Source organism: Xiphophorus maculatus, chromosome 2 (assembly GCF_002775205.1).
Source record: "Xiphophorus maculatus strain JP 163 A chromosome 2, X_maculatus-5.0-male, whole genome shotgun sequence".
NCBI lineage: Eukaryota > Metazoa > Chordata > Actinopteri > Cyprinodontiformes > Poeciliidae > Xiphophorus > Xiphophorus maculatus.
Genome location: NC_036444.1, coordinates 13,078,090 through 13,105,990, shown reverse-complemented (window position 1 = coordinate 13,105,990; position 27,901 = coordinate 13,078,090). Strand labels below are relative to the sequence as shown.

The 27,901-nt window shown below is 38.6% G+C and overlaps 1 protein-coding gene across 1 annotated transcript in view; it reads left to right on the top strand.

The window, feature by feature from the left end:
- wwox (WW domain containing oxidoreductase) overlaps nt 1–27,901 on the top strand; it is a 156,059-nt gene that overhangs the window by 1,191 nt on the left and 126,967 nt on the right. Inside the window, exons 2-5 of the mRNA XM_023352056.1 lie at nt 334–398; nt 802–859; nt 1,044–1,213; nt 13,447–13,553. Of these exons, the coding sequence (XP_023207824.1) occupies nt 334–398; nt 802–859; nt 1,044–1,213; nt 13,447–13,553 (400 nt within the window). The remainder of the gene's footprint in view (nt 1–333; nt 399–801; nt 860–1,043; nt 1,214–13,446; nt 13,554–27,901) is intronic.

Sequence of the window (27,901 nt, the reverse complement as noted above, 5' to 3'; positions counted from 1 at the left end):
CATTGACATTTTTTTGTTTCTAACAAATCATTTGTTCATTAGTTGAATTAGGACACAGCTCTCATTAAAGGTGTTAAGTCTAATTTGTTCTACACCACAATAACCTTGCATTTCTTAACATGTTCATAAGCCCTTTTTTTTTTAAATTAACAGTACCTTTTAAATACTGAGTTAACATTCAACATTTCAGCTTAAGAAGTCTGCAGATTAAATTCCTTTTTGTGGCTCGGTTTAATTCATCAACACTTCATGTGAAAAATTTCACGCTAAATACTGTCAAGACAGGTGGAATGCTGGGTTATGTGGTCCTTATTGTTCCCTTTGTGCCAACAGCCATGAAGAAATGAAGACACAGTGGGAGCATCCTAAGACAGGAAAGAAAAAACGCTGTGCTGGAGGTTTGTCTGGAGTGATATATTTAATAATTTCTTACTCAAGCTACAAGTTAATAATAATAGGAACTGAATCATCTATGAACACATTGCTTTTATGTTAATAGAAATATTGTTAATTATTTACTTTGATTTCTAAAGATGACCTCACCCATTGATTTGTGATCCCCGGTGGTTTCCCCACCCATATTTTACAAACAACCTAGCATGTTCCACTGATTTATAGCACATAGCTTAAGAAAATTATTTTTGTGAACATATATGAGATCAAATAAAGTTGCGTCAATGCTCACATTGTGTTGAAGTCTTATACATTTGTGTGCAGTAAGCCTGCTAAGAAGGTATAGTGGGTATACAAATGTTGATATTTATTATCCTGTAACCAAACATGTGTATTTTTCTTCTGCAGATTTACCATATGGCTGGGAACAGGAGACTGATGAAAAAGGACAGAAAATTTATGTTGAGTAAGTAAACAAGTTGGATAAAAACCTCTTTGTTGAAATAAAACCTGTCATTTTCCTTCAACTGTATCTAGTATCCCCAATGGAATAGGATAAAGTTTGCAGTGTAAAGTGACTTAGTGAGTATGAATACTTTTGCAAAGTATTGCATGTTCCAATAAATCCTGTGAATTTCTCTCTCTTTCAGTCACATCAACAAGCGGACCACCTATTTTGACCCCCGGCAGGCGTTTACAGTGGAGGACGTAATGATGAAGCCAAAGCGTTACGATGGAAACACTGCTGCGTTGGAAATTCTTCAGGGTCGTGACCTGTCTGACAAAGTGGTCCTCATCACGGGAGGCAACTCTGGTATTGGTAAGTCCTAGTATCTGTTTTATTTCTGTAATGACGATTTTTAAATGCTGGCAATTGTTTCTGAAACTAAGAAAAAAAACCCAACTGCGTTACCCCAATATTTCCACCAGGTGGCGACAGTGCACCTCAATAGGAGGATGCTCTAACACAGTGACTCTACTCCCCGTTATGTCCCCATCCTTCCGCAAGCAGACATTCATCAACATTAGCCTCCAAAATGATATACTTAGACTCAACAAATCACTCCTTAATACCGAACATGACTGCATTGAAGTTCATTAGCAGGGCTGAATTGGATGTCATTGTTAACTGTAATAAATGGTATCCATTTGTACCCAGCAAATGCACGGCTCACCATATAATGGCCTGGAAACAAATGTATTTCCTTTTTGCTTTAGTTTAGATTAGCACAAGCTCTGGCCATTTGTTCACACTTGCAGCTTTGTGTGAGCTAGATAATGACAGAGTGAGGGAGATCAAATAAACATAAAATCGTTAATTGTCTTTATATTCAAATTCGTTGTCCGTAGGAAAATCACAGCAGTGTTATTGCTGTGCGTGTCTATTATGTGCTGCTGCAGGGCAGAAATATAATATATAGATTTACAGCTGCTCAGGGGCCTTCACTGAACAAAGACTTCATCGACTCAATGCTCCTGTTTTAATCTTTGCATAGAGTCTTTAGTAATTTCATGGAAAATAGATGATCCATGTTGGGTTATATCCATCTGTTGTTTTAAAGAAAATCATTTAAGACCTATTTTGAAAAAAGGTCAATTTCATATTTACTCATCCAGAAACTGCATTCCTGATTTGAACCAAATAAGTCCATTTGGGACAGGCATTTATCACAGAAGGATAAACTTAGTGATAATGTTTTTAGGTGTAAAGTATTCTGAAAAATCTTCTTTGGAAGAGATAAATTTACTTCCTATGGTAAGAGAGTGGTGCCCTTGGAGTTTGTTCCACCTTCAGACACAGTGTCTGTACACAGTACTAAAAATACTTTTTTAAAGCAGTGAAATTTGCTTACTCTCACTCTTCACTCTGCTCTATCCTGCCACAGTGCCTACCTCTCAATATTAGACACTCACACTCTTTAAACATTTTCAAACTTCACAGCACAGGCACAATTCTCAGTGCATTTTACTGGGATTTTATGTGTTAGACTATCACAAGGTAGTGCAGGAATCGTTTTCAAGTTCTTTTACATATCTAAATCTAAAAAGTGCAGTGTGCAATTGAAATGAAGCACTTTTACTTTGTTACCTTAAATAGAAATCCAGTCCAACTAATTACCATCACTTACTTAGTAAATGGAGGTCAGTTGTGTGTAATATAATCTCAACAGACATAACGTGTCTATTGAGTTGGGTGGAACTTCAACAGTACATCTATTTATTTATTTATTTATTGTTAAAATGTCTGTTTTTTTTGTCTGTGGAGCTTATTATTCATAACAAAATGTTTTGTTCAGCTTTTTGGAAGAAAAATTGTAAGACAAGGTGTGACAAAACCGACCTTAGGATGGCGCAATAACCAAGCTGATGTTAAATAGAAAAAAATTGGCGTTTTTGTCTACTTTTGTATCAAAGTTTTTTAATCCTTATTTTATAGACAGAATTTTCTAAGATTTATTGTTCTATTCTTATAAACTGTAGTAAAACCTGAAATTAAATAGAAATGTTTATCTCAAGTGTGTTGTGCTTCAGTTCAGTCAGTCTGTTAACTTACCGTAATATTTTTGTACAATTTAGTTAAGAGGTGTATTTAGTGAACATCCAGTTCATAAAATTTTGTAAGAGTTGACTAAACTTGATGGAACATATGATAACAAATTACTTAATTTAAAAAAAAAAAAATCTACCTTGCAAACATGAAAAAAGGTTTTGTCCTGGATGGACAGCTAACTGTCCAGCACATCTGTTATTGGTGTAATGATTCTTTTTTTTTTTAAATAATTTTTTTTATTATTCACGGTAACTTTTTATTTATTTTTTTGCTAAAATAAAAGATGACCTTAGAATCAACCATTTCATTTATTTCTTACTAGTTTTCACTTTGTGGTGCCAAAATCAATATGTGTTTTTACAAAATATAATTTTGACAGTGATACTTTTTCATATTTCATCTAAATAGTATGGATAATGAAGAAACCAGAAGCATTGATCAGATATCAAAGCATATAAAATATATACACACATATATATATATTCCTTTTAAAACAGTGGTAATCCTAAAATAACTTTTTTAAGACAGCTGCATGCATGCAAGCTTAATCCCACCATTCAGGAAATATTTAGTGGAACTGTAGAAGTGTGAAGCTAACCACTTTTTACTTTTAAGGAGAAAGAAGGCTTTCACTAAACCAATATTATCTACAAGTAACTGCAAAAGGTGCAACATTCCCACCTGTAATTATCTTTTGCTGGAACTGCATAAAAAGAAAGAGGGTGGATGTTCACAGTTTTACCACAAGAGGGCACAGGAGGACTGTTTTTTGGGTTTTAAACCATTATCACAAGAAATTCTTTCTCATGTGTTTTTTTATTACTTTGTCATGATTAAAAACATAATAATGAAACATAGAACCCACATTTAACATTTGCTGTGAAGTATTTGTTAAAAATAAAGGTGTTTACGTGGGGTAAAAGAAAAAAAAAGATCAGATTTCCTATAGACTGTCTCAGGTAGCTACACCCCACAGACATTTTCATAGTGTATGAATTCTTAATAAACTCATATTAACATAACCTTTGTTTTACTCTGCCCCTTATTAAAAATGCAGCGGCCGTAATTAACAATATTCTTGTAGTAATTGCTTCTTGTTGCGTCGTCCTTTGACGTTCCTAAAGTGAAATGTGGTTATGCCAATTGCTTGGACCCACTTAGCATTTTAATAGCATCAATAGTGTTTTAAAGCACGTGTCAAAGCTATTTCCACTTTCCCCAGTGCTCACGTCTTAGACAGGAAGGGTGACATTTTTATTATTAGTAATGGTAGGATATTATTTAATTGGAAAATTTACATTTGAGCTCCTTAATTTTACTCTTAATGCATGTGAACATGAAAAGTGCACACGTTAATTTATTTATGCGTGAAATACCATGGGTTGGTGAGAAGCCTGGAAGGTCCGGTGTGCCCGTCAGAGGGAGGCGAGACGGTAATGCAGCTCGTCTTGGCGGTGTTTGCAACATTAGTCTTCCTCTCTCTTGCTTTCTGTTGCAAATTAAACAGAAAGCGACCTGAGTGGTGATTTTTAATTGTGATAATGGAAATGAATGATTGTAGTTTGTCCCCCAAGCCCACCCCCCCCTCTCCCTGTACTTCCCAAAGGTTTTCTCTCTCGCATAGACCTGTGGTGGTTCACCTGTACCTCTGCATTGATTCCTAAACGGCTGTGACCCAAGCCTGAGCCTCCTATCCATCCCCATTACGCACTCCTGCTCTGGCTCTAATTCCCTGCTATCAGCTAACTCTCAGGTTATTTACTGGCCAGAGGTCCATGGAGCATTTATACTTAAAGGACCTTTCTCATGAAATCTCCAGGCCCCTCTGGTTTGAGAGACAAAATACTTCTTTTTGTGATAAATATAGAATGAATACCATATATGAAGCAGTGGATTTATTATGATCTATATCCTAAAATATGATCTCCGTTAAAGCGAGACTATATTTGTATTGTCATCTGTTAGCACATGCAGTCACATGTGCCCCCTGACAGCTCTTTTGGGAAATATATGTGGGTTTATGTATCCCACAACCTGAGGTACATCATCAGTCAGCCAGTTACCATGTTGTCAACACAATGTATGTTTAATAGTGGTCAGAAATAACACATTGACCCCTGTCTCACCCAGACAGATTATTCAGACACAACTGCCTTGAATGTGCATTTTTTTGTGTTTTGCTCCTGATCCAGCACAATAGATACAGAAAACAAACATATAGCTATTTTTGGTAAAATACATATCCTAAAACAAAACAAGAAAAAAAAAAATGAATAATTTTTTGACCTTTGACTAAACTTTTGATTTCAATTCCTAAGCATAGGTATTAGTGGTAATAATGTGAACAACTTTGTTTTAGCTGTCACTGATTGTAATATTGTTTCGACTTATGTGTCCTTGTTAGAAGTTCACAAATGAGGCTTTTTTTCCGCCCAACAAAATTACAGATTTTTTTTTTTTAAGTCTGACCTGACAATTAAAAATTTTTTAAAAAGTTTTATTGTGGCTCTAGCTTCCTTTATTCATTAGTAGATGGACAGGAAGAAAAGTGGAGAGAGAAGCAGGAGACATGCAGTAAATGGTCCAGGGGTGGAAATTGAACAGAGGACAACTGCGTTGAGGTTTGTAGCCTCAGTATATGGTGATCTCCCACTGAGGTATGTGATGCCCCAACAATTTAAATTTGATTAGGGATTATGTGACGTAACAAAAAAAAAAAATCACTGCAGGGTTCTGCAGAGCTCCTAACTTGGATTTAAGAAAATGTAGAAAAATAACAAGGGATAAGACAATCCCTTGTTATGTATCAAAGAATATGCCCCATAAATGTATAATTTTATTTTTTTATTTAACTGAGATAAAAATGTTCTTTGTTTTGTTTTTATCTAAATAATGAAATACATTTTTTGGTGTTATAACTGCTAATCAGTGTTTAGATTTAATCAAAGAAAAATTGGCAAATTCAAATTTTCTGGTTTCTTTTGAGATCTGACATGCAAATTTCCATTTATTTCTACTTTTTAAAAAATATATATATTTTGATTTATATAATTCCAAACATAGAAAAAAGAACTATAGTTTCCTTGACAAGGTAGCTTGGAATCTAACTGAAATTGAACGAATAACAAGATTATTTCAGTTTATACAGCAAAACATTTTCCCCAAACCTTTACCTGATTTCAATACACTCCAAAAAGTGCGTTAAATTGCATGGTGTTGTCTGATGCATTTATTGCCACAAAATAGTGGTTGTTCATTAATGGGTGCATTTATCAAATTAAAAAAAGTAATTCTCTTGGCATTTGACCTTCTGATCCCCAATCAGAGTAAATCAAGGCAAATCTGTCTGATTCCTATTTTTCTTTTGTGTTTTTTTTGCTTCTTATGATTCTAACCTGACTCTCTTCTAAAGCTACTTTCTTACAGAATTACATCCTGCTGCAAAAGCTCTACTCAGTATGAATGTATACATTGAAATCCTCTTGTTATTGTTTCAAAGGTGTGTGGTCAGTGCTGGGATAACAGAAAACACCCAGATGGAGGGGGATTTGCAAAAAGAGCACCTCATGATGTTTTATTTATCTTAATGTATCGCCTCCGCAGTATTTTAGGACTTTATTTTTATTCATGAAAGACTAACGTTGTTCATGTATTTGCACTGATCCCACTGTTGTGCTGTGTGGATTAAGTGTCAGGGCCGGCGCACTCCGCTCTTTGGATGGAGAGATCCCTAAGCGTATTCAGTGAGTCGCGGAGTTGTGGGAGCCTCCGCTCGCAGATTAAACCCGCAGCCGAGCTTTGTGGCTGATCATTAGATTGAGGCAGATTTGTTAGGCATAACTGCCATTAAATTGGCTGCAAAGCTCTGGTATTTACTGCACTGCTGTTTATGAATAAGTACCCCCTTAAAGAGGCGCGCAGCGACGCGTTAAACCCGAGCCTCGGTAAGGAGGGAACTGCATTATTCATAGTGGGAGGAATTAGATGGATAAAAAGATGTTCCTGGAGAAGATGTCTGGGCCTCTGAGTGGCTGTTTTTAGTTCAGATGATATCCAGACTGACTTCAGTGATTTTGTGTGTGGGCACCCACTGAGACATACAGTCTCTTGCTGAAGTATTCATACCCCCTGAACTTTTTCATAGTTTCAGATTGCAGTCGCAGATTTGAATGGATTTCAAGTGATAACTCAAAATGCAGCATAATTTTAAAGCACTATTCTTCAGCCCCTTTTGTTCTGATACCCATAAGTAAAATCAGCCCTACCAATGACTTTCAGATGTTAACTAATAAGTAACAACCTACTTGTTGGGATTTTTTTAGTTCTGTGAGAAAGTTAGAAAAAAACGTCATCATGAGAACCTAGGAACACAGGACAAGTCAGGGGGAAAGTTCTGGAGAAGTTAAGAGCTGGGTGAGGTAGTTAAATAATAATTTAAGCTTTAAATATTTCACTCAGTTTAATCCATCATCTTGAAATTGAAGGATTGTGAGACAACTGCAAACTGTGGAGAGCATTAGCTCATGGTAACTCTGGAGGAGCTGCAAAGCTCCACACCTCAAGTAGGAGGATTTGTTGACAGAACTCTTTGTTGTACTATTTACAGGTTTGGCCTTCATTTAATAGTGGAAAGTAGCAACGCAATGCTGACAAAAAGGCCTTAAGAAGTCCTCTTGAGTTTGTGAAAAGCCAGGAAATGGACTTTGCAAACATGTGAAAGATCATAGCCAAACTTTTAGGGTTTCTAGTAAAATGCTCTGGAAGAGTAATACTGCGTGATGAAATGTGGTTGTGGCAGCATCATGAAATAGGTTTTCTTCAGCAGAGACGGGGAAAATTATCATTATGTTGATGGGAACACTGAGGGAGCCAGGTACAGGACAATTCTGGAAAAAAACCAACCTGTTATACTGGCCGTAAAAGACTTGAGACTGGGGCAGAGGTTTACCTTCAAGTAGTAGGACGTCATTAAAGATACACCCAGAGCTACTCTAAAATGGCTTAACTCAAACCATATGCATGTGTTCAAAAGGCCCAATCAGAATCCTTAGCAAGAATTGACAGATTTTTCTAACAGACTCTATGCCCAATCTGACCTTTAGCTATTTTGGGTAACAATTTCAGTCACCCAGTCTTCAGTCTATTGATGTGGGAAGCTGTAAAAGATAAGACCTGCAACTGGAGCAAAATGTGATTCTCCAAAGCATTGTCTCAAGTTACTCAGACATTTTTCAGATTAAAACAAAAAATCTCATATCATTTCCACTCTATTTCTATTATTCATCACTTTGTGTTAATCTGTGTTGTGAAATCCAAATAGCATACACTGAAGTTTGTCATTGCAAAACAACAAAACTTGGAAAAATTTAAAAGGGTTTAAATACTTAAGTAATGCATGACACTGACCAGCTCTGTCTTTTCTGAATTGCTAGCAAATCAGTGGTTGTATATTGTTTTATTTCATTTTACGTTATTTTATTTTTTCATGCCCTTATTGATGAATGTGTTTATTGGCAACGTAATGAAAACAGATTTTGTTAGTCAAATTGTTCAACTTTATTAACCTAGATCAAAATTGCTATGAAGACTGTGGAAAACACATTATGCTGCTGGCCAGAGCTCCTCAATAATAATAATAATAATTACAGCTCTAATTTAGTAAAGGGAAGTGGTTAGTAGGAGAGGATAGAATATGTGTGATTAAAGGCTGTAGGTAAAATAAAACAAAGGAGTATGAAGTTATTGTGTGTAGTCAAGTAGTTTATAGATCTATCGGGTTTATAGTCTGTACATGATGAGGGGATGAAAGTTACATGATTGGGGGGATTTTTGATGACAGTGCTCAACCCTACTAGGTGCTTGAATAGCCTTCGAGGGGCTGCACAGGTGGGATTCAGTTTGCTTTCGTCTAACTTTGCCACCATCACTTTCTCTCTATTTGAGACCTGAGGACCGGTGGTGTCCAGTGTGGTGTGTAAGGCCATGACGAGAGACTTTGTGGGGAGCTGGAGTTTGACTCAGAGGGTCAGAGAAAGAGGAGGGAGGAGGATGGGTCCCCAGACAGATGACAACATAGGAGAGAAGGGGGGTGCAGGATGGAGGCAGGAGGGGACAAGGAGGGGTAATGGAAGCACTCCAGTGCTCTCGCCTGGAACAGCTCAACCTTGGGCTGTAATTACCAACCATACATTCCACTTTTGGGGTGACATCTTCCTCCTCTTGGACCAGTGGAGGGGAATTAGAGGGGATCTTAAAAGTCAGAAAGAGTCAGAGAGTTGGGTTTTTCTGTGCTTCTTGGGTAAAAAACAAAACAAAAAAACAAAAGAGCTCACAACAGCCAATGGAACAGGTGCAAATATCACTCAGTCATGTGTTGGCAGTTGTATTTGGAGTTACTTTGTTGTTTGAAAATTCAATCTGTTAATACAACTTTAGAACGTTGTATTACTTTCCCCATGTTTATTTGTAGTTCTATTACATTAAATTGAAGGAAAGAAAGGCATTTATAAAAAAAAACAAGCTGTTTACAGCCTGCATGTGCATGACTTGGAGCTGATCTGCAGGAAATAAATACACCACTGTTCTCTAACACCAGTGTTTATACACTCGATAACAGGGCTCATTGTTTACATTTGCAAGTACACACTCATCTCATCCACCTCTAGAGCCTTCTGTGATTTTATTTTTGATTGTCTCCATATCAACTTTTCTGAATCCAACTGAAGGTTCTAGCCATGGTGACATTTTTACCTTGATATTTTGGTTGTTTTTTTTATGATGTCCTACCAGCAAGTAGTGCGTTTCAGGTGCTGCCTTTAAAATAAATCAGCAGGTGTGCCTCCATTTAACTCAGCTGTTGTGGAATAACCCATCAGAAGCGACCCACATGAGCAGCAAACCATATTTAAGTGTTATGTTCAAGACAATACAATTTCATTAAATATTTTGGGCTTCTCTAATGTTTTTCATCAGCTTTATGTTTTTTTCCCCTCTTACTTCAGTCTTTGCATTGTGACCCAACATTTCTGCACAGTCCTGCAGTCAGTTCATTAACTGTGCCGCTCCTGTGTTTTCCCAAGCACAACTTCAGCTCTGGCAGAGGAGGATTGTAGGAACTCGACGTGTTTGCCCCTCAGGCCTTGTAATGATTTGAATTGACTTCTGATTGCCCAATTGTACTGCAGAGCTTATTTTAGTTAAATGCCTCTTTGGTTGCAGATCAGGAGAGAGAAGGAGCCGGCTGCTCCGTTTGCCAAATAAACACGTTCGCCGACGATGCTGGTAATGATCTCATTACATGGAGCCAATACACCTGTGTACGAGTGGAGGGAGGGGGCAGGGGATCCGGAGGGGGGCGGTGGGCCAGGGAGGACAAACAAAGCGTGAAATCACTAAATCACACTCATTATTGTGGGATATCAGTGGGGCCAGGATCCTAATGTACCATGAAGAGCATTCACTGCTTAATGGACATTTTACACATTTTTATGCTTTTTATATATTACAGTAAAACACAATTTCAACAACAGCCGAGCCATTTACTGTATTTCTGTTACCTTGTGAAGCCCCACAGCGAGCAAGCACACAATCAGAGGCTTTCCATTTCATCTCCTGGCTTTTTAAGGCCACGTTCTCTCATTGTGTTTGGGTTTGCTCTGTTTGTGTCTAATTAGACAAAAACAAATCTGGACCAGCGCTGCATTCTGGGAGGCCTGCCGCGTGTTGTAAAACGGCTCACGGCATCTGTCGATCCACGAGCGTGGGAGAAACCCGGCATCTGACCTCTTGTCATGTAGCACCATGAGCGTACAATGCCTGAACAGGATCCTTTCGTTGTACACCTGACCAAGAACTAATTTCACTGCAAGCCCTCTCCACCGGTAACATGGGCAAAGGGGCGGGGAGTCCCTGTTACAGCAATGCCGCTCTCGTTATTTCACAATTAATGTCAAGCCCTTGTTATTTGTCATCGCAAATACATAGCTCCTGTGCGGCTGCCGTTGTCGCTGCCATATTCTAATTTGTCCTCCATTATGGAAAACACTGGTGTCGATTAATTTCACTTTCATGGTTTGTACACACAACAAGTGAGTGTGAACGGTTGTTGTTTACCAGAAGCAACTACTCTTGTCCAATTTATACAGGCTAAAAAATCATGCCATGTTTTTAAAATTTGTTCTATAAAATGTTGCATAGAGACTACTAAACAAGACTAGACATAGTCAATTGGTATGTCATATATCCTATCAATCTCTAGCTTTCTGCTTTAAAACTAATAACTTATAGGGCTCTTTGTTGCTCTCTCATTTTTTTATTTAAGAAATGATCTAATTTTGTACTTCCAAAAAGAAAGAAGACATTTTAGAACATTTAAGATAGTTGATGTAAATTGATTTAAATTAATATTTTTTTCCCCATGTGGAACTTCAGCACTCTTTAGTTGAAGGTAGATATGATAATAAAAAAACAATAAACCAACATCTGTTTTGTTTACAGCAGTGTTTGAGAAATAGCCTGAAAAAGTAAATTTTGTAGATATAAATGCACATGCTATTTGGTTTTCTACATATACATAAGGGTAAAAGCAGTTCATTACAGTTGTACATACAATCTATAATTTAGAAGAAAACAAAGCTTTCCCCATCTGAAAAAGGCTCTTTTTACCCGAATTGAAAATTTTAAATGTAGCATTTTAGGTCCAGCTATTACGTCGGACCAATAATAATAATTTTAAAAAATACGGAAAATGTATTTACTCATCCAATTGAGTTTTGAGAGACTGAATTTTTTCTATCCAAGTGTTATAACGCTGCACTGTTTTAATGTTACTTTTCCAATGGAAAGATGATTATCAGGAAAAAAGTGTTGTTGTTTTTCCAGATGGTCAGCTCTGAGCTTGGCCTAGATAAAAGCATTTTATATGTCCTCCCTCCATCAGCTTACTCAGCGGTCTCCAAATATTTTTGAATGTTTTCAAACATATCACTCAAAAGTTGTCCAAAATTTAAAAAAATAATACATTGGAAGTATTTGCCAGGTTTTAAGTGTGTATCTTTACATGGTGTATTTCTATTAGAGAGGGTAATAATTGTTCCTTTACTAATGCCTGAAAAGCTGAAGTATGTTTGCCTAATTGCTATTGTTTGGTGCTTCTGAACATTAAGTGCATCTGTGGCTGAAGATGTAAGAATTTGCACTTATTTTACTTGAACTGAGCCAGGTTGGAAATGAGTTAATACATGTATAAACATTCTGAGAATAAATCTTCTTGGTCCTACTGCTATAAATATAAAGCCACATTTTACCCTGTGTGCAATTTTTATATTTTTTGGCCACATTGTTTTTATTTTTATGTCCATTTCTTACCGCTGAAGCGATCTCTGCTCTCAGCCACAGTCCCCTCCGTTACACCTAATAAGGTGTCACATAATTTCATTTCCATGCTTCACTTGTCAGAGAGGGATTCCAGTCCTATTCCAATTTTGAGTTTTAATAGATATTAGTCCTTAACACTCTTCTAACAATTAGGCCTCCCAGTTTTGCTCTTAATGAAAATCAGATTAAGACATATAATCTAATTACAGTTCATATTAATTCACCCTCTGATGCACTCTGGCTACTGCGCTGGCCCTCAGTTTGTCAGTCAGGAGCCGCACCCTTATTAAGCATACATAAATGTGTAGTAGTTTGTATTTAGACTGACTTAGTGCTGCTAAACTTCTCCTCGATGTCGTGAGAGATAGTAAATGTCAAAAGGAAATAAAAATATGGCGAAGGGAAAAGTTGATTTCATAAATTAATTCAACCTACGGGATGAAATGACCCATTTACACTTGTAATTTAGAAATGAACTTCTCTCTCTCTATCTCCAGTTTTTGTCAGTTTTATCATGGTTACATGATTTGGATGGAGCCATGAAGCGGAGTCGGACTGATAAATTCTGAGGGTATCTGCAGACCCTAGTTTCATAAGAGAAACGCACTTATCAGAGCCCCTTTTGATGTGCTGGAATATCACACTGTGATTTAGTTTGAACGGCATGTCTGTTTTCATTTGCCTTCTCTCATTATAAACCATTTTTTCTTAATTACTGCCATCACTGCGTAATTATTAACATAATTAACAGCTGATTCCCCTCCTTCGTAAACTGGTGTGAGCAGCGACGGGTTCCCGGGAGCTGCCGGGCCAGAATCAAAACTTGATCTGAGATGAGAGGGCGAAGTCTTGAGCCACAATGATTCAATCAGTTTCATCACTTCAGAGAGAAATGATTAACTCCCACTGCTAGACCACTGAGCTACTCAATAAAATAAATTATATGGAAAATTGATGAAGACTTTAGTTTGCACCCACACGCCCCTCCACCACCTTATTAGATTCAGCCGCGTAGAATCAAAGATATTTTCAAAATGAAACTAATCTTTGAAGAAATGCTCGCTTTTCAAATCTTTTTAAATTTTTTTTTACTACCTCCTACTTTTGTCTCCTCTCTTCTGTCTCAGGCTTTGAGACGGCCAGGTCTTTTGCTCTTCACGGAGCTCATGTGATCCTGGCGTGTCGAAACTTGTCCCGGGCCAGCAAGGCAGTTATCCTCATACAGCAGGAGTGGGTGAGTAGGACAGCATCTGTCAATGAGCCTTGAGATTTGACTATGTTACTTTTATTGAATCCTTCAAGCAGACATGACCTGTGAGATGGGGACCAGTTTATTTAACTATTTTAGTATTTTGAATGACTGGAAATGCTTTACAATGAAGGCTAATTATCAGGTTAGTAAACACTTCTGACCAGGGGCAAAATCAGGCAAATCGGAAAAGCAAACAAATCTGACTAAAACTTTAGAAATCTGACAGCATTTGCTGATTAAAGATCTTGAGGTGTTAACATAATTCTTTTTTTTTGCAAAATAATTGTCATTTAGAGTTATATAAATTGCTTGAATGAGAAAATAAATTTGGAATGAATGAAAAAAAAAAAGCATGTCTTTTTAAAAATTACTAAAGGTTAAGTTCATACAAACACAGCTCTCTGGAGCAATGCTGATTCCTCTGTGTCTCCATAGAGCAAGAGTTAAAGGGATGGAGGGAGGCGGAGGGAGGAAGTAAATGTGAAAGGGCATCTGATAATTACCTGAGATTATTGCTCTAATATCGCTGCACTTGTGACATGTGCCCAGATTTACGAGTTTGGGAAAATAAACAAGCGAAATGTGGGTGCTGGAGCAGAAAGAATAAGCTATTAGTGCTGGGTTGATTACAGAGAGCAGGACTTGAAGATGGAGGAGAGTGAGTGGTTGGCGCAGATATGAGAAGAAAGGCTGAGAGGGAGGAGAAAAAAGGGGAGATGGGGGTGCGGGGGGGTTAGAGCGGGAGACAAACGCCTTTAAGCGTGAGTAGATCTACAGTGTTTAAACTCGCCAAAGTCTCTAATTGAAGTATGCCCCTGGGGCTGTCAGTGCTGCTCCACAGTGTGAAATCCACTGCTTTGTTTAAATGAGTGAGGAAAAGCTCTCAGTACCAGATTCTGTGCTACAATTGATTTTCAAGCTTTGCACCTGCCACAGATTCATCCCAGATACTTAATGTGGCTAAATTAACAAATGGAAGTAGCTTTTAAAGCATAAGTAAGTGTGACCTCTTGAGTGTAAATGATAATCTCCCATTTTGTGGTAAATTGGCAAGTTGCGCGTGCACATTTTTCACAAATTTAACAATCGTATAAAGAGTCTGACTCTTAGAGCATTAAATTAGCATTTCTGAAGCTGCCTTCGTTCTTCCTTCTCAGGAATCCCCCCTGTTAGAGGCTAATGAATTAAAGTCACAATATCAGAATAAATCTTGGCCACAAATTCTGCCCCTTTGGCGACATTATTAATAGATTCAGGAGAAGAATAGAGAGGAGGATTAATCTTTAAGGTGATGGATGGCCTCTGCTTACCTTCCCATGCTCCTATGTTAAGGTCATTTTGATAAGTGAGTATATTTTGGGGGTCCTTTGCAGAAAAGGTCATCATATCTACTTCCAGGTCCCTCGCAGAGTTCCACTCTGGCTGCCAGAAGTGAAGCCGGCGTCCCGATTGCGGGCGACCTTTGACCTCTAACTGCCTGCTTACTATTTCTTGAAACGCTCATCTTACTCTGTGTCTGACTGTGTGGGATTGCGTCGCTTCTCGAAGGCGATTGTGATTGCTTACTTGAAGTTTAGGGCGATGTGGCACAGCGCCGCCCTGATGTTCTGACAGTGTGGTATATTAGTGGGGTTCATGACGAATAGTGGGCAGGTCAGAACGGCTAGGAAGAACGGGTCAGAGGGCTCATTCTTCCCAGCAAACGGCGCAATGTTCAGTATAATACAGCACAAAACAATAATAGCTAACAGAACGTCTGGTAATAGGGAAAGTAACTCTCTGACTAGTTTCTAAATTAGAAGTTTTGTTTTATTTGACACATTTAAATGTTTATATTTTTGATAACCTTTTTATAATTGTGTCTTGAAAAAATATTAATATAGCCTACTAACTTTTTCACATTTTGTCTTGTAACAGCCACTAACTTCGGAGAGTATTTTTGCATGTTCTATGTGGTAGAACAACACAAAATAGTGCATGAAGGGAAAAGGATGCATAGTTTTTACTAAAAAAAAAGAAAGTCTGAAAAAGTGAAGCATGCACATATCCTTCTGCTGTAGTTACCGCTGCAAGTCCCTAGGGATATCTCTGTATTAGCTTAGCAAATTATAAATTAAAATCTTTGCCCTTTCCTCATCTTAAAATTTATCATGGTCAGTCTGACTGAATAAACACTGTCTGCAAGCAACAGTCCTAAACTCTAGTAACTGATTCTCTATTAGATTTAGGTTTGGATTTGATTGGGCCCTTCCAACACATGAAAAGGCTTTGAGCTAAACTGTTGTAGCAGGGTTTGGCCTGTATTTTCCATCAACTCCAACCAGCATCCCTCTACATCCTGCAGAAAAGCATCCCAACACCACATTGCCGCCACCACTATTTTGTTCATTTTCTTCCTCTAATAGCCTTTTGCTTTCAAGTGAAAAAGTTTATTTCTGGTTTTCTCATACTAGAAGACATTATTTTAGGTTTGATGCTTCCCCTGTGTGGCTTGTGGCAAACCTTAAACCTGGTTAAGGTTTTGTACTGTTCCAGATATGTGGAGTAGACTACTTAAGTTATAGTTCTCACCTGAGTTGTATGTCCCTCTTCTTTTTCACAGTTTTCATGAGTTACCCTGGCTGCTTTTCAGATTAAAACAATTTAGTTCTACACAGAATTAACAAAGATAACATTTTATTTGATATCCGTCGTTGTCTCATTGCAGCTGTCAAGTCAGACCTTTCCTGCAGGATGTTGGGGAATTCGAAAAGACAGAGAAGGGAATCACTCTCATTCTCATTGGGTTTTAGAGTCAATCTGATTCTCACTGCCTTAATGAGGTTAAAAAGTTATATATAGTATATATATAATTGAAGTAACATTAAAACCACTGTGTGAAGCAGAGACAAAAAACTAAAGCCAATACATGCAGATGTTTGTATAGCCTGAAACACTGATTAATTACATTAATCACAACATGTTTTACATCCTGGCGTCTCTCTCTTTATATTAGCTTTAACTAGGATGCAAGCCTTTCATCTCTGCAGCTCTTGGCCTTTGCTGTAACTGCATACTTTTTCTCGTGGCCCCTAACCTTTCCATTTCCCATTCCACTCACAGCACTAGCAGGTTAAGTTGCTGGTTAACAACTAAAGTGTTGCCTGCGTGCTGGAGATTTATTTTTACCGATTGCTTTTAAAATTATGCTTATCTTCCCTCCAATGTCTTCCTCAGAGAGTTGTAATGGATTCCCCAGAGAATCAGGGTGCTGCTTTGTGGGCCAACCAAAGCCCTTGGCCCCTGAGTAGAATACAACGCACACAGATTCACTGTTGTTCCACCGTCTTATTTTGTAATTTCTTTCCTTTTTGCTAATCCAAAATGCTCATTTCCCCCACTGCCCCATTGTACAGCACATGCTAATGAGATGCTTTGTAAGGGCGTTAATTAGCGAGTTAGTCGCTGATTGCTGTGCTTGTTTTTGTTGTTTGTGTGTGTGTCTGTGTTTGTGGCGGGGGGTATTAATATGGCTGCATGCCGCTGAGGAGGGTTCTGTCAGGGTCTGCTCTGGAACCAATTAGGCTAAAGCTCGGTGTCCACCGAGGCTGCTGGGAGGGGAATAAAGAGCCTGCTGCTTGCAATGTCAAACAGCAACATTAACACAGGGCATAGAGGCAGAGCGAGACGGAGCTGATAGGCGGCCGCCATTTATCCTGAGAAAAATACTTACTGTTCTTTATCATATATGTTTGTGGTATTGTGTATCTGATTATATTTTGGGATATTATACTATATAAGATAATGCTACTTGTTTATGGATCTTGACCAACATGGGAAAGTGACTAAGTTCAAGATGAGTTTCACATTTCTTCAAAAAAATTTTTTTTTACCTTCACACATGATTATGTTTGTTATCATTCTGTTATCTTACATGCCTCATTTGAGCTGATGTTTTTTTCATTCTTGAAATTTGCATAGCTATCTGAAAACTCTGCCTAAAGTTTATAATCAACATTAGTATTTATATTTGAAAATGGAAAAAAGGAATCTGCATGGAATAAATCTGGACAATTATATTTTGACATGAAAAGTCGAACAGTAATCCTGGGAGAGCGGAGCGTCACTTGTGTCCATGCTTTTGTCCATTTGCCTGCTGTGTAACCTCATGTGTCAGTCGGACAGGCCCTCTTCCCCATCGGCCACCATGACACGCCGCACCACAGCCACACTCCTCTCGCTGAGGCCGACAGGAAGTGACATGTATGAAATGCTGACCTGGTTAGTTGTGACCCCTCCAGGCTTCAGGATGCTGCTCTTTTTTTTGCCACCATTCCTGTAACTTCCCTTACACAATGACTTGCGTCCTCTCCACTCACCTTTTGGTTCTGACATTTTTTATTCTTTTTTTCCCTAAAATCATCAAGAAAAAGGAAGCCTATTTCCCAGGTCACTGAGCAGGCCCGTAGTGCCCACTAGATCATTGTTAATCCCTGTTATGTCTTACAGTATTGTAACTTAAACTTTTCTTATTTTTTGCCAATGTTATTTTACTGCCAATTTAAGTGTTTTGACATCTTTAATAAGATTCTTTTCACTTTTGTCATATAAACAAGGCTTTAACAGTGGCTTCCTCTCCACCTTCCTCCCTTCTGCCAGTCTGTTTCCAAATCGCATCCTGTAAATCAACAAAGGAGCACCGGTTCTCCCCTTATTTGCAGAATAAGGCACTTTTAAAATTTGCCTCTTTCCTCGCATATTGGTGTCATGAGTCTGCCTCTCCAGGGAGACCTTCCCATCTCTCTTTATTTGCTTGTTTGTTTTCTACGCACAGTCTGTCGTTGAACTGGGAATAAAAAGGCTCCTATGTCCTCAACTGTTTCCTATCTAATCTTGATACTGAAAGAGGACGAAAGATGGATTGAAAGTGGGTGCAATTGCGATTTCAATTTGAGGAGGAAACCCCCTTTTTTACACCAGATTTACCTGACTGCGATTTCTTCAAAACACAACCACACAAGGATGAGGAATTCTTTATAGTTACTCTGATACTTTCCTAAACATTTCTTTACATTACACAGGGTTGCTGCTTCAATGCCGCTTGTGGGAATACTGAACTAGGCTAAGTGTAGTACAGAGCGTTTGTCCAAAAGTGTAAGTCTTGAACACCTTGAAGTTTTCCAGTAGTAAGCATTTTTAGCACGCACGTCATTGTGCAACAAAAGTACGCATACACGCTCGGGTGCACACATACGCATGTGCACGGTGCCCACACCCATCCACATGGCGTTTATTTAAATGCTTGATTATGCATTTTGCATAGCTTTGGGACATGTATCACTCTTCCCAGACTGCTAATAAAGTGACCAGGGAGATGGGGAACCTAAATGAATCCTAAAGTGCCTTGCTTGCATTCCTCACTCTCTCCCTCTCCCTTGCTCCTCTGCTTAGTTATTCCAGCCCTTCGTGGAAAACCGCTCGCCGTTCGCCTCCGTTCCTCCTTATGTCTGTCTGCTCCAGCCAGGTGCTTTGTCTCCTGTAGAGGTGTGGCCTGCTCCTAATTGCCTGGACCGCGATGAACTATGGGCGAACGCTCTGAGTGAAGGAGCACCATGGAGGAATAATTTTGAATAAATCACACAGTTAGCCCGTTGATATTTTCTGCTAAATAAGCAGTTCAGCAGCTGTCTCACAAGGAGGTGCGAGCGTTGGAATGATGGGTCACTTGCCATGGGTCATGTTTGGGAGGATTTAAATGATTTAAATGATGTCACTGGTACTGAAGGGGACAGGCCGAGGAAGGATGTGTAAGGCAGCACCTCTTTGTTGTTTGAATCTGACAGATCCTCATCCCTCTCTCTTTCGCTTCTCCTTGTGAAAGGAGTACATGTAGCCCTGGGACCAGGGGCTTCTTATGATGGGAGAGGTGAGAGGTTGCCTGGATCTCTTTGGCTCTTTCTCTCCTCTTCCCTCTGCCAGCAGAGAATGTTTTTATTGAAGTCTGAGAAGTGCTGACCACAGAGAGACAAGTCCAGCATGCACTCTAATGTTTCAAATCAAGAGACGAGCCACTTGTAATAAGTTGCAGCCAAATAGACTGAGGCTACTTGATGTCTGCCAAACACGAAAACACAGTCATGTTGATTGCAAAAACCATCTGGCAACAAGGCTATAACATTTATTTGCAATTATACCATTCTCTCTTTGCACAAGTACTCAGAACCTCGGACTAAGTTCATATGAGCTTAGACTTAACTCTCTGTTTGGTGTCTCTGGGAAAAATAAAATGTCTGTGTGATATGTTGTAGTTACTGACATAAACAATCTGCATAGTGATGTGTTTGTAAACAATTCAGTTTGCAAGGAACTGACACGTCTAGAAGGATGACAGAGTACTCGGATGGGATGAATGTAGCGATGTTGACACCAGGTAGTTGTTGAAGCATCTGACAGACAAAGAGGACAGCACAGAACATTAAATGTTATTACCAACACTTAGCAAGAGTTTGTTAGGGGTCACATTCTAAAAGGTAAAGAGACATATATGATGACTGCGCATAGAAAATCTTTTGAAAGCTACAGGAACATCCCATTTTTAGTACTTTGCTACAGTGCAGTTTGTATCACATTAAACCAAGGGCACACCCTCTACTCTATCTTTGTTCCTGTTTGAATGCATAAAATGGAAAGAAATGCACTGTTATTCTGGTGTATCAGTACCTGGGTATGACGTAAATTCCAGATTTGAGCTCCAACTTCCAAGATTGTAATGATTGCATTGTTACAGATATTTTGCTATAAATTGTTACTTCTAGAATGTTGTGGAGGCGGAGTCAAATGTTTGACCCTGCCCATAACTGCTTACTGCTGTAGATTTTGAACACCTTAAAGAGTAACTAAACCCAAAATCAACTTTTGTTTGCAGATAAACTATAAATTGGTGCTTTAAAATCCTACCTGTATCTTACTGTCCAAATTGTCATATTTTCATGGAAATTTGTGTAATTTATCAAAATCTGGCCTACAACTGCCTTAGTGCTGCCCTCCTGTGGTTGGAGGGTGGCTACTGCAGTCGAATGTTCCCATTAATTACAATGGCACATCTTGGTTGATGTCTACAACACAGCTCCGTGTTCAGGTATGAAACCATCTCACTCAGACAGGCCCCTGCAGCGAGTCAGGAGTTGGAGTTGCAAACATGGCAATCATTGACCAATAGCGTTTTTAAGTTTTACACATGTGTGATTCATTTAAAATGTGGACACCGACTGGAATGGGTCGCCTGTCTGCTCTTACTGCAGATGGTTTGCTGCAGGACAACAGTGTGAGATGGACTGCAGTGCTTAGGAAGTGGGAGGGGCTCATGGCAGCGTTCGCTTCTCGCTCAGTCAGGACAGTTACGGCAGAACGACTGGTGCTTCATGTCATGGTGCTTCATGTCATGCGTTCTTGCTGTAAAGGTTTCTAGTAACAGAAAAAAGTTGAATTTGTTGCTAGTCGCATTTTTTAAATAAAGGTTGCTAGGGGGTTTGGTTTGAAATGTTAAATATATTGATAAAGTCACTAAGTTAACAGTGGTGTTTTCCCTTATTTTGACCACAGCCCTACTTAACCCCCTCTGCTTGTCAGTGTCTCTTGACTAAGCCCTCTATGGTTGAATTTTTCAAAAATTGTCTGGAGGTAGGGTTATGCTTTCACAGGCAGGACAGTTATACTTTAACTACATTTTTTGGACACACCTAAATGTGTCAATGTTTGACCCTTATCTTCCGTTTACCAGCTCTTCTGTCAGTATTCATGAGATTGATTCTTGTTGGAGTGCCTCAGGCTTTCAAACAATCGTGCACCGGGCAAAGCTATAATGAGCGTCTGGGAAGTTGTGTTCATGTTTTTGGAAATTTCACATCCAAGTTTGAATATCTGTGTGTTTTGTAACTCTGGTTTACAGCTTAATCAGTCTGCATAACCAAATGCATATTTATCAGAGAGAAAATTCATGCTCACAGAATCAGACTTTAGCCCATATATAATTATCAACCACACGCACACACACACACACCCTTTCCCCCCCCCATACACACATGCAAACATGCCACACGTTCACATCCACATTTCATTAGTGAGGCAGATTCAGGCAGCAGTAGATTAAAAACAACGTGTGTTTTTACAGGTCCATAAATCAGGCGGAGGATGAGAAGGATTCATTTAGTGAACACCAGGCTTGTGGCGTAGTTGCCCTCACGTGACTAATGCCTAACTGAGATACGTTGATAGTGCCTTTTTATTAGTTTCATTCTCTTTCAACCCATTTTGAGGATCATCTTTCACCTGGTGATTGGCTCGCTGAGGAGGCTGCATGTTGTTTATTTTTGCAGAAGATTTTTTTGATTAAAAAGCTTGCCCCATTTTAACTGTGATTAAGGCTGCTCACTTGCAAATGCTCAGACCTACAGTAGAGAAATAATGCGTCCTAATCCTACACAGCTTCATTGATCTTGTGTCAACAGTATAAATAAGCCACTGTGTCAAGTTATTTTTACCTCGCACCTGGTATTTGGATGGAAAAAGCCAGGTCATATCCGTTTCTCTTTTTATCCTGTGTGCCAGCCCTCCAGCAGGACTCCTAGATCTAGAAGAGGAATGTTAACCTGTGTGTTCTGCTCATATTTTCCAAGTGGAACCTGTGTTTTAATGGTGTGTGAAGCACAAACCCATAAAATGTTTTTTTCATTGGCGTTGCTCTGAAATAAATGTGCAAGACTCACTGACAAACCACCCCCAGCTTCATTTTTAATACTGAATTGTCTGCGCTCCTTTGCAGGCCTAGAGGCCTGCTTATGTGTTTGTGTTTATAGTTGCGCAGCCCCTGGTTTCAGCCTGAGACCTGCATCGACACACAGGGAGCAGGTGTAATTTCTCCTGCACTAAAACCCCAACAAGTGGCATCTGGGGAGAGAGGAGCATATTACAGGTTCAAGCGGCTATGCTCCCTTTACCACAGAGAGCTACAAGCTCTCCTGACCTGTGACCAGGCTTAGCTCTGAATGTATTCACTGGGGGAGGCTCAGAGGTGTCGGAACTACATCACTGTTTCTTTCAGTGTAAAGCATTTATTAGGGTTCATGCCTGTTTGGGGGGCCGCAGGGCAATATTATTTCCTGTCCTCCAGCTGAGAAGTGCGTTTCAGTGTGTGTGCTACTGTAGAGGTTTTAGATAACCGGCTCCATATCGAAGCAAGTTTCGGGATTGGTAAATATATCAAATAACTGTGTAATAAAGTGTGGTGTAAACCAGTGAACACAGTTTGACCTCTGACCACTAATTCCCTAAGTCACAACGCCTATATATGTAGACCAGCGCAGCTGCACTGATTAATTCTGCGGTGGACCATGACGTAGAAGAGTGTCGTCTCAAACTTTCGGGGGCTCCAACAGTGATGTCCTCTCATGGATCTGGTTAGAGAACCCGAGAGTAAGAATAGTTACAGCAAAAGTTTGAAACCACTTTTAATTTCTTTAGATTCCTTCTAAAGAAACTTTTTTTTTCAATGTATTTTAGGTTTTCAGCCTTTATGATGCATTTAAGTGTTTTTCTTTGGATTTTGCCCATTTTCTTTCATTTTTTTATCCAGTCCTAAGACATCTGTCTACCTTAGACAAACCAAATATGAAGATCCTGTTTTCTAGACTAAGTCGAGCACAAATAAAAACAGAACCTGATCCTCTGTCATCAAATTTATCATTTACTTTATAGCAGATTTTAAGTTAATATATTTTTAAAAATTCCTTTGTTGACTCTAAAATGCTATTTTATACACCGGTCAATTCACCCTTTGGGTTCATAATAGGAAAAACAAGAATCACACTATTTTCAACTTTCTGGTTATAACAAAGTGATAATCAAATTATGTTTTTCTCCCCAAAGGCACAAAAAAATGATGTCTATAAAAAACTTACATTTATGTTATGCGTAACATTAAACTTCTACAAAAAACCCCACCCACACTACCTGATTGCTTCTCATAAACAATAGCTGACCTATCATATTATAATAGCAGTTTGTAGCATAATTAAACCTTTCCCAGACTGTTATGCTTCAATTCAAAGTCCAAATCCATTGTTTGATTTAACACCTTTGATTTCACTTTTTTCATTTCAAAGTGAAAAACACCAGAGGAGTAAGAAGTGTTTGGCTGCTCTGAAATTAGTGGACTCAACCATAAATTAAAATGTGTCTTAAATACTTCATTAATGTTAATATTTTCCTAAAAAAATTAAATTTGCTTTCTGAACTTGGAATTTATAAATTCCCATTGTATTTGGAGGATATAGAAAGTTTTATTTTAGCGGCTCCTTTTGTGTAATTCGTAGCCATTCTCTGTGGCAGCTTGTAAAATATTCTGAACTCTTATTTAGATTTTTATTTTCTTTTTCTGTTTTGATCTTTTTCCATTATACCTAATAACTCATTTGGAAATCAATAAATCTTGATCAGAATTTTTTTTAAAGGTAAAGATAATTTTATCATATAGGCTATGGCACATTTTCAGCAACAAGGCAATACAAAGTGCTTTACAGGAATCAAAAGGAAATACAAACAAAATCATTTAGGTTTGATCTCAACTGCAAACTCTTTCTTTTTACTAAAAACATTGACTTAAGTAATAAAAAGCACAGCACAGTCCTTTGGGAAGGTAAAAGATATTGCGAATGGTTTTTGAAAAGTGGTGTCTTGCTTTATTACTCTTTTTTGTTCTATAATGAGTTACCTTTAGCTTTAAGATCTAGAGGTAATTTGGGGTTAAAAACATTCTTGGGCCGTCCTCTTCCGTATATATCCCAGGTGGGGCATTTTTATGCTTTAGTTTTTTTCATGGGGTCTTTCAGTCGCTTGATAAATTTGTTTTTTGTTACTTGACGAGCATTTCCAGGGCCCTATGTGCTTGGCAATTGCAGTGCCAAACGTTACAATAAATTAGGCTACTTGGAATGCTGCCAGCTTAGCATGAGCATGATTAGGATGTAGCGTTGGCATGAGGCCAGCAGCTCCTTCCAGCTCTCTGATGACCAATCCATGCAGGTGCAAGTGAGCCACACGTCACAGAGAAGCTACTACTGCTGCTACCAGCTTTCTCCATGGAGGACTCATGCTGCCACTGCTACAATGAATCACAACACTTTTACTATTGAAGTTTTGAACATGCTAACTACAGCTGGGGGAACTGTCATCCTCCATCACAACTAAAGGGGAGTACATGTGATCCCAAGAAGAACTTTCCAAACATATTTTGGCTAATTTCTAAAGTCTAGAAAAGTTTACAGTCAACAATAAACAACTAGTTCAATTTAAGTGAATTTAATAACCATACATTCTTTTGCACTTGTCATCTTCATGTAAATTTAAAAGTTGCTAGTATCTACTTGTATATTTATATTTACAAGCGGTGTAGCAAACTACCTAATAAAATGTAATTATTTAACCTAAGTAAAATGTTAAAAAGTTAATGCACCGGCATTAACTTTTTCCTGAATACATGTGCATCTATGTGATTTTGTTAACCTGCCCCAATAATCCTTGAAAAGAAATCTCCATTTGGTTTCAGTGATTGACATGGCGGAAGACTTGCCAGGAGGATAAAGGCAGGAACCGAGTATGAGTGAAGCGAGGGCTTGAAGTGGGAGGGAGGCCGGGTTATGTGGGGGCGAGGGGCTCAGATGCTCATGTATTAAATCACACGGCGGCCCAGGGGTCGGATTCATCAGGACTGATTCAGAGCTATTGAGTTTGGACTCCATCTCCCATAAATCCTGGCATGTGACGCTGATGGATGTGGGCCATAAAGCCTCCCGCTCTGACATGTGGAGAGTAACATGGGGAACCATGGGAAAATGTGAGTGCTCCAGGTTAATGTCAACGAGGCCTGGGAGTGAAGAGGGGATGATGGAAAGGAGGACAGTCAGGTACAGCGAGGGATGAGAGGTGTGGAGAAAAGGGATTGAAAAGATTGAGTGGGCTGAGAGCAGAATGTGAAAAAGCAGAGTATTTGTGGAAACTCTGAGAAACTGTTTGCTGTGACATTAGCTCTAATTCATCTGTCATCATGCTTGTTTAAGGCCATTCTGCTTGAAGTATTAAAGCGTTAATAAGCCACATACAACTATTAATCTGCATGAATATATCAATCTTATAATCGATCAGAAATCAGCCTGAGGGTGGGATTCTTTCTTTTCATTTGAACCATTTCTGTCTCAAATTTAGAGAAGCAATGGAATTTCTGAATGTTTCTTTACTATCACTCAAAGATAATTAGATTTTGCCTAAGGATATTAAGGAAAAAAAACTAGGAGCAAGTAATTAATGTAACTGATCATACTAATGTCTTCTTGCAAGAGATTAACTACATAAAAAGAGATTCACAAATAAATCAAAACAAAAAAAGGCACAACTATATATATATATGTATATAAAGGCTTGGAGAAAAGATGATATATTTAAAATATATCATCTTGTGAGTGGAGTGAAGTGCAGTGGTGCAGTGCAATGAATAATCTTTTAGGAAATCAAAATATTTTTCCCATTTTCCAAATGTTGATGCTAAGCTGCATCTTGTTTAGCCTCTCTTTGTGGAAGGCTGTGTGTTTTTGATCCTTCTGTGCATGACTTTGTGGGGTTTGATTTATGATCAAGATAAATATACCTCATTAAAAAAACCCATATTATTATTATAATAGTCCAAGCTATAGAAACTGCAGAAACTGACTAGACAGGAAATGGAGAGACATGTACACTTCCTCATTAACAGAGCCCCACTTGGACCATAAAGTGTCATCCCACTGTGCTTGAGGAAAATACCCTGATTATGGGGGTTAGAGGGGCATTGCTGCCCTAATGAAGCCTTCCACTGCAGTCGTTTATGATATTGGTATGGGTGGTATAGTGACTAGGCCTATGGGATGCACCAACTTACGAATGGACATGAGATAACATTTGCAGTATATTTGTTAGGACAAGAGAGCTGAGGGAATACATGCTCACGACTCATTTGGAGGAGTCAGTTTTACAAAATTGCGGCTAAGGAAAATGAGTTTTTATGAAGAGTCAGGGGAGAAGCTAATTTAACAAAGACCCAAAAGCTGTGAGAGAGGTATGAGGGTATTTGTATGCAGTCTGGCTCTGTTTTTCTTTACCTTGCCATCTTCCCTGTGTTGCTTCTTCTATCCGGCTGAAGAAAAAGGAATGATTGTGAGTAATATCACTTATCATTATCCTGTTTTTGCCTTTAATTTACATTTTAATGAAATGATATATCAATAAAAAGATCTTAGTTTGTTTAATCTTCCAGAGAAAGACTGTAATCGAAATTTGTTGAGATTGGATTTTGTGGGTAATCTGCATATTTTTATGACTTTGCTGCCAAATGCGTAAGTTTCCCTATTTATAGACTTACACAGACAAAAATGATTGCCTTTTTCTCCAGCTCTCTTATGGAGTCATGAAAACTGTGTATAAAGATGGAAAGAAAAAGTATGAGTATGGAAAAGATTTGCCTTTTCAAACTTTATCTACTGAATTTGTTAGAATATAAACATCAGACATTTTTAGGGCAAACTATTCCAGCAAACAGAGATCTGTTCTACACTAATTACAAATGAGCCCCATAACAGAGGACGTTTGGCATGAGGCATATGTAGCATTTTATATTTATTTTGTGGGGTCAAGGAATGAGAATCATCTCGTCTAAGTCTGAGGCCATGGTTCTCAAAGGATGGATTGGTTCAGTCTCTGGCTGGATGAGTGGTATCTTGGCTTCTTTTTCACAAGTGATGGCAGGATGGAACGGGTGATTTGTAGATGGATTTGGGTCTTGTATGCAGTAATGCAGGTGTTTCTCTGATTTATTGTGTTTCACTTTATTTATTGTTCTTTCTATTGTTAAGCCCTTTCCTATTGTCATGGCATATGGATAACGACCAAAAGAGTCGCTGAAAACAAGCGACTGAAATTAGATTCCTCTGACAGTAACCAAAGTCATTCACCCCTGGCCTGTTGCCAAGTGGGCCAGAGACCGCTTGAAAAATAGGAAGCAGACTTTAGCAGGGGTCATTCTGGGTAAATTCAACCAAAACAAACGCGCAAGTCTAGTGCTACCGGGAGAAATGGCCTGTCATCTTATGCTTACGACAAAACAGAAATTCTTCACACAGCTAAAATCTGATGCCACTCCATTTTCGTTTACATTTTGTGAAGAAGGGAGTTGCGCTCATGTCTTCAGAGGTTGTTGGTGCTGTGACACCACAGGTGAGGAGGTGAACAGGTTTTTCAAAAAGTTTGGTTTGATTAACAATGTGCAG